This window comes from Chelonia mydas, chromosome 7 (assembly GCF_015237465.2).
Source record: "Chelonia mydas isolate rCheMyd1 chromosome 7, rCheMyd1.pri.v2, whole genome shotgun sequence".
Lineage (NCBI taxonomy): Eukaryota > Metazoa > Chordata > Testudines > Cheloniidae > Chelonia > Chelonia mydas.
The window spans coordinates 112,521,862-112,536,560 of NC_057853.1; the positions used below are offsets into that span (position 1 = coordinate 112,521,862).

Sequence of the window (14,699 nt, forward strand, 5' to 3'; positions counted from 1 at the left end):
ATTCACACTGCTGAATAAGCTATCCATTCTCCACATGTGTCTGTACAGTGCCTGACACAATGGAGCCCGGATTGAGGCCTCGGTACTACAGTAATACAAACAATGATTAAAAAACAAACAATCTGTAACAAATTATATGACTTGTTCCCAAGACCCAACCTCATGCAGCCTATGGACCCTCTCCCAATGAGATCAATAGCAAAACTCCAGACTGACTAGATGAAAAACTTTAAGGGACTAGCCCCACCACTAGCGTCATTCATGCAAACAGTCCTTGCTCCTACAAGCAAGCCGTCCTATTAAAGCTAATGGGACTGTTTGCAAGAGTCAGAAATTGCAGCATTGGGTCTAAAATGATGCATATTGATGAAGAAATATGTTTGTTCCTAAAGCAAAGCAGAGGCAAATTTCAGTCAGTAACAACCTAGTATGGTATATCAGTCCAATTAGAATACCAATGCAAGATAAAGCATAATGCCTGGAATTGTCACTAGAGGAAAAAAACAAATCAACTCTTGGGTTCATATAAAACAAGGACAATTTAATGATGAGTAGTCGAAAATGTGGCCACACACGCACACACTCCTTCACATACACAGAAGCAGTTCATCAAAAGTGAATCACAGAGAGAAAGATGAATTTGACCCCTTTATCCCCTGTCCTTTATAAAAGCTGCCACTCAGTAAATGGAGATTGCTCTAATTACTGTGACAATTCTGCACCCCGTTCAAACAACTTTTGTGTTCCGGACAGGTTTCTCTGCGAGTTTGAAATTCTTGGCCTGAGAACCACTCTTGTCTAAAAGAGATTTCTCGTTCCAAGCACAGAATGCAACATTAACAAGTTGTTCCTCTTTTCAGCTCATTTCATTCTCCTCTTTTCCAATTGCCCGATTCAGAGCTTAATGGAAACTTGTCGAATCTTTTCTTCCCACAAACCCTGTAGAGCCCCAAAGCAATCTGTGCACAGGGTAACCACAGGAATCTCATATTGTCAATTAAAATTGGATAGACACCTGATAACAAAGTATACATTCTAGAATAATATATATTACATACATAAACACAGACATGCACATGTAACCAGGCAGATAATCACATTACAAATATATTAACAAAGCTGTAATGATTCCAAATTCCATTTTCGTTCATCCAATTCCACTTTTGGTCTAGTTTTCATAGACAGTCACATTTTTTAAAAATGAGTTGAAGTTAAACACAAAATACACTCAACTGCCACGAGTAAGCAACAGTTAATGTCAAGGCAAAAGATACAGTAACCCCCCAAAATGAATAAATAAATTAGACCATCAAATATGGGATGCCTATGGATTATGAAGATATATTGTCCTTATGCAGATAAACATCCTTTAGGGGGCAATGTATTTTTCTTTATATAGTTATATTTTTGGCTACTACAAAAGTTATGTGCTTGGCTAACTCCCATAAAAAACATGACTTCTCTGTCTAACACCCCTCTGTTTCTTGTATAGATACAAAAATCTCTTAGCTCTATTTTGGGGGGAAATATAGGGAGGGCTTGGGCGAAGGGGAGAAGTAAACTAAAATCCTCAGTTTAAAACAAAAACAAAAACCACACACAACAACTTGGCATCCAGACATGGAACAATAATTCATACCTCTAGGCAGAAACATATGGAGAAAAGAATCTCTCCTCTACTTCTCAAGGCAAACAAAAAGGTAGCCACTCTGGCTACCAACTTATTCGTCTGATATGTTCGTTCAAGGTTAAATCTTCTCATGGGATTCTTTATACCAGTAAATATTTAAACATACAAACCACCCACAACCTTTCAATAATCCTTTGTTGAGTCCGGGAGCTCACCAATGCAGCTATCTATATGTAATGCTGCACATAAACCCTATCCCATGCGTTCTCAAACTGGGGGTTGTGGTCACAAGGTGGTTCCATGTGGGTCCCGAGCTGTCAGCTCTGTGGGTCTGACAGCCCCGACCCCCCATTAATTATATCCCCCCCGGGTTATAATGTATAAGGGGGGAATCACACTCAGAAGCTTGCTGCGTGAAAGGGGACACCAATACAAAAAGTTTGAAAACCATTGCCCTATCTATACCTGCAATGTGGCACTGGTTTAACTACATCAATTTTAAATTGGTCTAATTCAGCCAAAGCAAGCCTGTAATGTAGATGCTCTTAAGCCAATTTAACCCTTGCTTATCTATATAAGTTATTGACCCAAGCTAAACCAATTTAAGCAAGAGTTAAACTAGTTCAATAACAACTTCATTAAGGATTTGCACCAGTTCAACTAGACAGGCTTTTAAAACAGAGTTAGTTACTTGTCCCTAGTATAGACATGGCCATATCCTAGAACAACTGATCTGATATAAACTGGGGGAGCTGTCGACTCACATGGGTGTTGGACCCTTTCTTTTGTGGCTGTGAAGAATCTCTTAAAAGTTGGAGGTGTTTTGTTTCTACCGTTTGTTTCTAAAATTCAAACTCACACATGCCAAAACGTTGTACTCTGCAGTATTTTCAATTTGGTATTTTTCTAAGGAGCCCTCTATTTTTGGGAGTTCAACTGCAGCACCACAATGGAACTGAAAGACAGACCAGGATTTTGTTTTTTATAGCGCCTTTCACACCCTAGGCACTCTAGAGAGCTTTACAAAGCAGTAAGTTAGACACTGGTAAGCAGAGACTGTGTAGTCAAACATGGCAGCCATTATGCACTCAACAGTACTTCCCACAGAGCCTTGGGCATTAAAATCATCTGTTTTACTGAGTAGAGGAAACTGTTAGCCAGGACACAAGGATTATCTCCTACCCATTTAAAAAAAAAATGCCATGGGATCTTTAACATCCACATGGACAGGCATCTAAGAATTTGATTTAAATGTCTGACCATATGCATGAAAGAATTCAGCACCCTAAGCATCTGACAACAAAGAGAAACTATCCACAGATCTTCTCTTGACCTTGCACTTCCTTCAGCAAGAAGCAAAAACATTTTAACAACGCAAATCTATTTTTCCTCTCACCAAGGCCTACTTGTCTCCTATAATTTCCATCATTTACTGTCATTAATTTTTTTTCCTCAAACTAAAACCAGCAGCTTGTGAGTCAGAGAACAATCATTAACTTTTACAACTTCCATACAAATCCACCTACTCACACCGGAAAGGCAGTATTGACTGGCAAGGTGGCCTCAAAGCAGGCCCTGCAATCACTGGGAGCCTTCCCTGGGGTGAGAGGACCATGGGTCTCGATGTATCATGATTGCAGAATCACACCCCATTAGTTGTTTTATACCTGTAGGAATCTAAAATATTAAAAATCAATGACCAGACACTATAGGAAGGGTCATTCGTTTGAAAAAAAAAAAAAAAAAAAATCCTTTTCCCACTTTTTGCAAAACTTTCAAGTCAGGTCAGGACATACAGGGCATGATCCAAAGCCTGTTGAAATCAATGGGAGACTTTCCACTGATCTCAGTGGTCTCTGAATCAGGCAGAGGGAAGACAGTCTTCCTGAAACCAGTCTTCCATTAATAACTGCAAGAGGGATAAGTGTTTTTTGTAACAGAAAGCTGTTCAAGATGAACTGTACTGTACAGATTATGGGTTTCATGCTACATTGCTCCTTAAGCCAGGAAGTCCCACTGAAGTTGATGGGGCTTCTAGGTGGATAAGAAATGCAGAACTCACTACAGCTTTCCCAGCATACTCCGAACTAGAATGCAAAGACATTCTCTACCACTACATTTCTCATTAAAAAGTGGCTTCAGCGTCATTTTAAAGTGTCCAATCATTACCAATTCATTTACGAACAACTCTAAGACTACCCATAATGAATTAATTGGAATTAATCTGGCTGTCATGTGTGAATCCCGTTGTTATTCAGTATTTCTAAAACACCTCAAGTGAAGTCACGCAGTACCCCTGCATTTGGTTTAAGGAAACTTTAAATTGATTAGAACAAAATTACTGATGTTTTTAGTGCATCATAATTGGCACAGCAAGCCGAAACCCAGTTATCCTCTCAGTCAGTATTTACAGCATTACTCTTGCCCATTCATTCTGCATTTTCTTTGGGAATCTGGCTGTACCCTACATCTGCAATTCATTGACTTTACAATTTACCACATGTTGAGATGGAGAGGTCTCAGCTCCATTTGAATCACTGCACAAATATGCAAGTGATTTATCGTTTTAAAACCGAAGACTGCAAAAGAACGACTCCACTTTTCCTGAACATTACTCCTTCTGGCAGCCCATGAACAATTACAGTTCGTACTAATTAAGCTCTGTAAATGTGCTGTGCCCTGCTAATGCCTACCAGGCCTCAAATTTACTTTCATGAAGCCAAACTTTAGCTAGCAACTTAACTCATTCAGCACTGGCCCAACCGGCTGCCTGTGTGTGACCCCAAGAAGAATAAGGGTCAAGGCTTTAGCCTGCCTAAAACAAAAGAATAAACTAGAATGGATTAAATTGCCAGCATGGAATTAGACGAGGAGGGAGGGGTGAAGTATCCTGCGAAATGAAAAAACATCACTGTTGATAACCTGTTAAAAAGGTACTACCAGACCATCTTTGTAATGTGGTGTTAAGGGATCCATATTTATCCCCAGAGGCTAATAAGTTACAGCATTCCACTGACTAGGAAAATGCATAAAGCCTTCAACTAAACTACCTGTACATTTATTTGTGGAAAGTACAATGACAGCCCCCCCCCTTTTTTTTTTTTTAATAAGAGTCAGGATTTACATGATTTGTAGAAGAAACCCATATGGAGAACAAGAGTCAATTTCTCAGTCTTTTTCTCCCCCACTCTCCCAGCTTGTCCCCTGCTATCTGGTATCTGGATGTGACAGTAATCTATGGTGATGCTGAAATCAAGAAACTGCTAGAGAAATTAAAATTAGATTAATACCTAAGCACAGTTTATTAATCATGTTGTCTAGTTTAAAACACACACAGCACACAGGCAAGAGAGAAGCACTTAAATTTTAACTGCCCACTCCAGGAAAGCATGTTTAATCAAGAGTGAGCTGTGAACAACAAGCTTTACTGAGTGAAGAAAATGTTTTTCCCTGTCCCCCAAGACTTTCTTGACACTTAAGAATCAGTCCCTAGCTCCCCAACTTCCCTTTCAGTCATTCACCCAAATATGTTTTTTCAAGTCTGTAATATTTCTCTCTGCACTTTAGCATTCTTTCTTAGTCATCTAATAACCCTCCCCTGGTCTCTGGATTCTCTACACTTCCTCAGATACAGTTTTCTTCTCCCAAACACTACTTCCAGTCTCCTCGCCCACCCTGCCCCCCTCCCCCCGACACTTTCCTCCCTGCAAACTCAGATTTTTCCTTCTGAAAGCACATAAAACCTTTTTCATCCAACTATTGTTTCGAAGCTGACAATGTTAACTGCTGTACTCTGTGTGTGTTTTCACAGAATCTAGCTTTTTACTGAAGTCCTATCCAAACATCTTTTAAAAAAAACAGGCTAATAATACACATTTCCAAGATGCATTTAACTTGTGCATTAATCCTGGCATGCGATTTTTCTTTTTCCAGCTCGTTGGTACATCAATAAATTAAAGGGCAGTTCCAGGTATCAAGTTTCTTTAAGTATTCTGGGAAATATTTTGTTGGGTTGGTATCTAGATACACTACACAATACTGTCAGTGTGTTCGTAAAGGATGCAAGCTGTAGTAACTTTTAATTTGGCTGTCTGCATTGTTTAGAATTGCTCTTGAATTTTTCTGCACTACAAGTGTTAATTATAAACTTAACTATATCCTACGTAAACAGCAAAAACACAAACCTGCAGTTAGGAGGAGGAGTGCAATATTCTTAGCTTTTTGGGGTTTTCATGATTTCCACCCCCACCCCCCAATCTCTCATTGCTTATAATTAGTGAAAGAAATTTGACCCACTGCCAGTGTCTGTGGACCTTGGATATTATAAGGCCAGCGTGGCGTCAAATATCTTAACATTCATAAGTGTTATAGGCTGTAAATAAACCCTGTGGATTTATGACCCTGTGCTGCTTGCCAGCAAATGACTGTGGCACATTTCTTTCAGCAGACCTGTCGAGGTGCAAGTTTGCCTTTGGTTGTAAAATTAACCATTTCCTTCACAAACGTGCCCAATTATGAACCCAAGTTTAAGGCTTACTTGCATATTTACAGTAATTAGTACCTGAAGAAAAACACACACACACACCTCTAAACTTCTCTCTAACCCTACAAACAACACCACGAAACAAAAGTTCTCACAACAGTTACAGTGAAGCGGTGATAATATCCTATTCATGTACAAACCATGGGGGAAAAAATGTGTACATACACAAGCAAACACTTGTTTTGAAGTTGAGAGGGGCGAGGAGATGGGGGGAAGAACCATATCATTTCTTGCCTGCTTCTGTCTGCACAAGAATCTCCTCCCTTCCCCCACTATAATGTCGTCTACTTCCTGTGTAGGAGAGCATTTGCTAAATCCAGGTTGTCTCATGCTTAACTGCCAATAATCCAACTTCCACATAACTCCAAGACAGCTGGGAAAAGGTCCTCAGAGTTTTAGTCATGGCATAGAAACTCACATCCACCCAAAAAATCTGCAGCTGTCCTTTCTCTACAAGGCATTTTTAATCTGATTTTGAAACCCAGTCATGAAAATCTGACAAATGTAAAACACTTTTTCACCTGAACTCTGGTTTACAATCTTCAGTGAAAGCTGCACCATATTGTTTAACTGACTAACCAACATATTTTTGTGTTTGCAGAAAACAAAAAGCAAAATAAAAAACAGAGAGAAAAGAATAGAAAAAAAAATCTAACACCAGTAATATATGCATACATTCAAAACCTGGAAAGGCATCTACTGTAATTTTTCAAGTACAGATCAGCCACCGGTGCACCTATTAAAAGGTTCAATTTCTAAAGCAAATATTATTTTTAATGAAGTGCAGTACTGCAATTATCCAGTACACTCAAGTAACAGTACTGCATTATATTGTTTTGCAAGCTCCCAGAAACATGAAACTTTGCTAAAACTATTTTTCATAGCCCCTTCAGAGAGAAGCTGGCTGACCAACCAATGCTGAATTTTCCCTAAAATGAAATCACATCAGGGACATTCAGATTCTTTATGGAAAAAAAATTAACAGAATCCAAACTATTTACCATTGTATACCTCCACCAATGATTCACTCTGCTGCAGAATTAGCAATCTATCTACTTAAGCATTCAGAAGTTTCATATTGTACGTTCCAACCAATTTATACCACAGGACCATCAATTCTTATATAATAGCATGTTCCTACACAATTCCAGAAACTTTATTAAAAACATGTCCATTAAAAAAAGGGAGAGTGAATAATGCACATCACTGAATGCTAAGTATCATAGAGCACTAAAGTGCTGACATATTAAGTTATATCTACATTATTAAACTAGTTGGTGGATGTTAATACCATAATCCATATTGCAGACATTAAACCGCAACCATTAAGATTAGTACAGAATTAATACTGTCATATCGAAACTGAAATCTTAACATGCCTAGCCATAAATATTTCTGAAGGAGATGAAAAACAATTAGCATAAATACCAAAAGAAGAGCAAGAACACCTGTTCTTTTTCAGTACCAATAAGCATTTTATTGTTCTCTATTTAAAATGTAATGACCTGTGTAATTACAGTAATATTACATTGTATTGCAGGGGGCTTGGAATGTCACACTTTGAAAAGTGTTGTCAAAACAATTCAAGGAGGGGAAAAAGGACCACCATTAACCCTTCACACTTCAGTGTCTACCTCTTTTGTATTAAAAAGGATTATGTTTGATTCAGTAGATAAAGGAAAACATCCATTTTTCAAGTCTGTTATTTTTTTTTTAAAGTTTCCTTTACTGAACGTAAAACCTTAGTGAATGGGCTGCTCTCATATTTTGCTGTGCCAAGCATTCAAAATTCACAAATGAACACAAGATGCTGCCTTATGTGCAATCTAGTAACAAATCTCTCACTTGGAAAGCAAACAATTTAGGGCAAAGGAAGATACAACAGCACTGATAAAAATATGAAAAATCTGCTGGTAAATATTCTTAACAAAATATTTCTATTTGCTGGTTGAAAACATTAACTAAAACACTAAATGCAGGATTCAAATTAAATACAACTTCTGTTTTTAAACTTTGAAATGAAAACAATTTCTTTTATTATTCCTAATAGCCAGCTACCACAGTCCCTCTTCAAGTATACGAGACAGAGATTCTCAGATAAATTACTTCATTCCTATTTGACTAGATCTCTCCTTAATGCGTATCTGTATTCTTAAAAGCCATCCACATTACTCTATCAAAGACAAAATTAACATTATACAGACAAATCTTTGTCATTTTAAAATAAAATTATTACTCTCAAGCTTTATGGAGTCTTCAACAATTAAAGCATTATTCTTGAGATAATGTATTATTCATCATAAGCAGATTTAATGATACTTCATAATTCTTTACGTTCTTAAAACAGAAAAGAAGAAATCAGTGTTCCTAGGAGTTTGCTTTTTAACAACAGACAGCTGCAGATACATTTACAATTAACAAAAATTCTGCTAAACCAAAGTTAACAAACAAACCACAGCAGCAGCAGCAACAAAAAAGAAAAAAAAAATATGTTCCACAACTACACCTTTTTACCTTATACTCTCTGAAAATTTAAAGGCTAAGGTATTAGAAGTCTACACAATATGTATTTTTTTATATACTAAATAATAACTATGCAGAATTTTCTATACATTTCCAACTTGCATTTAAAACTAAAATCTAGCAGGTTTGGGATTGAAAGCTGGTTTAGTAGATGTCAAGAATACACCTAGAACATACAGTATGTCAGACAACATCTATCCTTCCTAATCTTTAAATTATTCTGCTTTCAGGCCTAAATGAACAACTTTAATTTTTTCAGCCCATAATTAAGTGGTAAGCAAACACGGAGACATACAGAATGTGAAAGAAAAAAGGTTAAGGTATGAAAAGGTTTGTGGTTCCTGATGTGCAAATAATAAAATTGCCTATTGAGAATGGAAATATCCCTTTTAGAATCCATCTGATAACACACTACAAGGCCACCTGCTATGTCAACAATAAAATAACATGTAATCTTTTCTACAATACCTTTAATTCATACAAACAGAACATTCTTATGAAGGCCTTTTTTAAATGTAGGGAGAAGGGGAAGAATATATCCTTTAAAGGTAACTACTAAATGATCCATATCTTTAGGTTCTAATGAGAAAAAAGAAGGTGGCAAATAAATGTAATAAGGAATTATGTCTGTTGTCACAAAAATATTTTTGGAAAAAGATCAGAAGACAAAAACCAAATGTGAGACCTCAATTAAGCTAACTATTCTTGGAATACTGAAATGCATTTTAAGTTTTTAAAAAACTACAATAGAAAACTATTTGGAACAAAGTAATTTTGGGGGAATACTCTGAGATCTTGAACTGAATTTGATTTTTTTTTTTTTTTTTTAAAAAGCCATGCACACACAAAACACATACATAACCATATTTGAAGCAAAATATAATGCATTCTGCCCATGCTTTTCCCCTCCCCATCATTAAAATTACAAACCCCAATCATTAAAATTACAAACTGCAGTCACCCTCTTCCACTGTCTTAGAAATCATGGCGCTTGAAAAGCAGCCTTACAAGATAATAACCATAATAAAATAACTAAAACGCTATCACATCCTTAAATACCTGCAAAACTAGGAAAATATTTTTTTCATATTTCTATTCCTCTATATTTACTAATCTAGGTTGCTAGTGCCACTTTACTGAGTGAAAACAAGCCTGACCTGACGTTTAATATTTTAACACTTTGAAACACTTGTAGATCCGATAAACTGGAATCGTCCAAGACTTAATCCATTAGCACAGATTCAACATGTACTGAACAGTAGATCTGTTATTTCAAATTGCTCTCTCACGTTACAAAAAATGTGTAAACAGATACATGGTGATGGTGGGGGACCCTGCAGATTTAAAAGCACCTAAAGAATGCAAAATGACAACCTGGCAAGTGTAAACAAACACTTCTTAGCATTTTGTACTCCCCATAGGGCTACCATTCATAATTAAAAAACTCTCCTTTTAAAAAAAAATTAGCCTTGATGTGTGTTACATAGGGGTATACAGCAGTTAGTGATACTACAAGCCATCAAAGGAGAAAGAGCAGCAAGAGACAAACCTACCGCCATCAAACCCCAAAGTTTAATAGACCATCACTATGTGAACTAGAATTACTTTCCTCCTTCTTCTCCTCCATCCACACGCGCACACACACACTTTTACCCAGAAAATCTAACCCTTTATCCACACACACACACACATATTTTCAGGAAGGTTATTATTTTTAGAATGCACTTCCAAGTGGGGGGTTGTTTAATTTATTCTTTTTTTTTTTTTTTAGAAGGCAGTTTCTGTTTATTGTATCAGTCCTGGTCTGTGCTCTGCTCTAATTCCTTTCAGGACTCAGCTTAGCCACACACAAATAAAGAAAGAACTCCTTCAGGTCTTTCTCCCATTGCAAAATAAGGGCTGTGTGTTTAGCTCGGGGTAAGGATGGGCTTTTTCTGTGAGTGTTCAAGAGATGGATTCATCTCCCTGATCAAGGTTTGTTCAGTTTAAAAGACTCAAGCCTGTGAGTTTGCAATTAAACGTGAATAACACCCCCCTCACCCGCAAAAAAAAGTGTAAAAGAACTTGCCATAAACACAAAGAGAGAGAAATTGCTGAACCAAAGTGAAAAGGCCAGACAACTTGCAATGGATTTTTTTTTAAAGTTTCTAGTCTTTACAAAACAGGATAAGAGAGAAACTATATAACTTGGTGACTGCTAATACAGTACATCAGTATTTGAGGGAGCTTCTGCAGCAAGGAGAGGGTTAAGGGGGAGGTAAAAAAAGGAGGGGGAAGAGACCAAGACGCCACTGAAGAGGGCAGAAGAAAACAGATCATTCACCATGGAAAATAAAGAGTTTTGTAGAAATCAGATTTGAGATTCAGCTGATGAGAAAAGAAACCAAAACACAGCCTGGGATTTATTTTAATTTTATTTTATTTTGAGGAAGGAAGAATCGAGAGGTGAAAAGACCTCCACGCGAAACTGAAAGTTTTTTTTTATAAAAGCAAAAAGAAAAAATATGGCGAAGTGTAAACAAATCCCATTCTGCAAAAGCCAGAAAAGTTTGGAAAGTTTCTGACTGGCGGGAGGGGGGCGGGGAGGACATGCAGGAGGCATCGGGGGCTTCGCGATGGGGGTGGGGGGGGGGAGAGGAAGGAAATGTACAGTGCTAGCAGTGAACGATGGTTTAATAAACAGAGAGAGAGAGAGGTATATGCGCCACTTACTGTTCTTGCAGTTGGAGAGAGCGATCCATTGGGGAGGTACGGGCTGGTCAGGTCGGGGATCATTATAAAAGGATAACCAGGGTATGGTGGGCCCTTAAACAACCCTCCATCTTGCCTTTTCGCAGCTAACATGGCGGGGCAGAAAGAGAGAGAGGGGGGTGAAAAGGGGGGATAAAAAGAGAGGGGGGGAAAACTTTGTTTAGAAAGTGTCTCTGCCCCCCCCCCTCCGCCCCGCCAGGCAAAGCTGGGCGACGAGCACAGCAGCGCGCAGCTGGGGCCGCCCTGGGCTGGCTTCGGCAGGTCGCCCCGCGGAGCTGGGGGGCTCCTCGCTTGGGGGGGGCAGGGTGGGGGGGGCAATTACTCACCTTCTTCTAAACTTTCCCTCGATTTATCTCTGAAAGTTTCGGACCTAGGCGGAGGCCGCCTCTCCGCCTGGGAGCACGGGGGGGGGGGGGGGAGGAAAGATGGGGGGACACGGACACACACACAAAAAGGTGGATGGGGGGGGGGGAGAGAGAGAGAAACAGAGTTACAAGTTTGTGCAATGGAGGAAACTTAAAGCCAAACATTGTAGCGACATCGCAACACTCCCCCCCCCCCACCCCAAGTTGTGTTTTAGGATTAGCCCCATAACACAGTTGCAAAGCAAAGCCCCCCACCTCCGCCTGCCCCCTAAGCCAAGGCCGGGGGGGGGATTTTGGGGTTCCCCTCCTTACCTCCGAGTCTGAGGAGCTGTTTTGATTCGTTTCCGATTCATTGACCAGGGAGGACTTGACGTCCGCTAAATCCCGCTCTGCCGAGGAGTTGTCGGAGATCTTCTCCTCCTGCTCCCCTTCGTCTTTGAAAGAGATCAGCTCATCGTTGGCCCCCAAGTCGTCTCCTCCACCGCCGTTCAGCTGCGGCATTTTCCTGCCGGCTCACCCCACCGGCAGCAATTTTGCAAAAAGGGAAAGGGGAGGGGGGGGGGAAGAAAGGAAAAAGTTTTGCACCGGGGGGGAAAAAAAAGTCCAAGGTGAAGGGGTTGTTTTCTTCTTCTTCTTCTTCTCTCTTTCCTCCTGGGGAGGGGAAAAAGAAGGAGGAGGAGGGGAGGGAAATGTCTTTCCTTTCCTCTCTGCACCAGTGACTTTGGGTTTCTTCTTCTCCTTCTTCTGGATTTTTTCCCCCCCTCTCTCTCTCTTTCTTCCTTCCTTCCAGGGAGCTGATCAACGTGCCAAGGGCGCACAAACCCCTCACACCCAATGTGAGAATAATAATAATAATAATTAAACAAAAAATAGACGGGGGGGGGAGGGAGTTATTGTTTAAAAAAAAAAATACAAACAAACCAAAGGAGAAGTCAGCTGGAGAGGGGGGGAGACGCCGCAGACATAGGGAGCCCGTGCCGCTCGGGTTTGAGTGAGTTGAAGTTAGACTGAGAGCTTTTCAGTTCAAAGGCGGCGCTGATTGACAGATAGAAAAAGGGGGATCGAAATCCGGAGGAACGGAGAAGTCTGGGATCCGGGATTATTGACAGGGAGAGAGAAACACACTAGGCACTTAATGAGATGCAGGAGGGGGCGGGGGCTCCCCCGGTGACGTGTGCATAAATAAACAGGTTTGGGGAATGAGCGAGGGGAGAGAGAGAGAGAGAGAGAAGGAAGAAAGAGAGAGAGAGAGAGAGAGAGAGAGAGAGAGAGAGAGAGAGAGAGAGAGAGAAAAAAGGGGGGGGGTGAAGAAACTAACAATGATCCTTTTTGGCAAGAGCCAGAGAGAGTTTAGTGAGTGTTAGGGGGGGGAAAAGGGAATGGATTTAAGGGAGACAATGGACGGGGAGGAGGGAATGCAAGGGAATGACCCAGAGAAAAACAAAACACATGCAAGGGGGGGAGAAGAGAAAATTGCACCGTACTTCAGAAGTGCATTTGCACAAGAAGGAAAAAAGATAAATAGATATAGGAGTTAAGAAGAGAGGAAAAGACGCCTGCCCTTGTGTCTGCTGTTTGCAAAGCAGTAACTTTTACAGAGCAGAGACTATTAAATATATACATTTGTATGCATGGGGGAAAGTGCCATTTCTCAAAGGTTTTCTGTGGCATTATTTTTATTGTGCGTGGTTAGGTTTTTTGCTTTGTGGTTTTGTTTTGGTTTTTCTTTTGGTTTTTTTGTTTGTTTGTTTGTTTGTTTTTGGTTTGCTCTTTTAAACAGTTAAGATTTTTTTTTTTTTTGCCAATCGTTGTAGGTAAGAAACTAAAATGATAATGTTATAAACCCTTTTTCTTACCCAGCGTTTTCTTCTCGCATGTATTCTTATTAATTATTAATTATTATTATTATTATTATTGTCCTACTGGATTAAAATGTGCAAAATAACTCTTTAGTGAGCAGATATCGCCAAAAGAATTTTTGGAATAAAGCAAAGGATTATTTTTACCTTTTAATGGGGGGGGGGGGGAACTGGAGGAAAAGGAATGTGATTGATACCTTAATTATCAAGAGAAGAGGGAGATCAAGGACTCTGTGACTTTAGAGGTGAAAAGTTTTTTGTATTGGCGTTGTAAGCATCACAACAAGAAAATTAAACTGAAAGTAACATAGCCACTGGAATAAATAGGACCAGCTGAATAGTCCCAAAACCAGCCAGCGAATAAGTTACCAAATGTAGATTGGGGGGGGGGGGGTAATTGACCGCGCAAGACATAACGAAAGGGTATTCAGTTCAAGGATTTGAGGCAGCAGGGTTTTTTTTTAATCACTACCCAGAGACCAGGCTCTGCACAGCAACAAAATGGGGAACAGAATAGTGCAGATGCAAGAAATGACATCTGGTACCCGAATATAAAGTGCTGAAGAGAGGAGGAAAACAAATTGATCTTCTAGCAGTGACAAATTATAACAATGGACGAGTCAATGGGAAACTTTTAACATGGACAAGGAACAAAGGAGGGAGGGGGGCACAGAGACAGTAAATTCAATGGGAATTAGTAAATTGCCTAATGGAAATGGTGTTAGAAAGCAAGGGGACAGGCTGTACTAAATAATCCAAACATTCCCCAAGAAATCTAACCTGCTGCTCCTTCTAAGGGCCATTCAGCACGTAGGGTTTCCAAAACAAAGTCAATTTGTCATGCAATATTTAGAGAGTTTGGGGATTTCAGCTAAACTGTCTTCTCTAAAAAGAATAATAAAAATAATAATACAGAGATCGACAAGGCTAACACAAATTCTCAGGCATTAAAAAGTTCACATAGAAATTTGCATACTAAAGGAAAAGATGCAGACAAAATAGAAATAAAAAAAATCACTGCAACTTAC

General features: G+C 39.4%; 1 protein-coding gene across 47 annotated transcripts in view; it reads right to left on the reverse strand.

The window, feature by feature from the left end:
- Positions 1-12,966, reverse strand: part of TCF7L2 (transcription factor 7 like 2) — a 205,010-nt gene extending 192,044 nt beyond the window's left edge. For 27 of the 47 annotated variants that reach the window (XM_043550897.1, XM_043550885.1, XM_043550901.1 and 24 more), the window contains exons 1-3: positions 12,125-12,927; positions 11,774-11,840; positions 11,409-11,533 (exon numbers count right to left, since the gene is read on the reverse strand). In XM_043550897.1, coding sequence (XP_043406832.1) covers positions 11,409-11,533; positions 11,774-11,840; positions 12,125-12,313 — 381 coding nt within the window. In that variant the 5' untranslated portion in view covers positions 12,314-12,927. Of the gene's footprint in view, positions 1-11,408; positions 11,534-11,773; positions 11,841-12,124 lie in introns of all 47 variants that reach the window. The other 20 variants (XM_037903745.2, XM_037903727.2, XM_037903728.2 and 17 more) reach the window with 9 other exon arrangements.
- Positions 12,967-14,699: the final 1,733 nt, after the last annotated feature.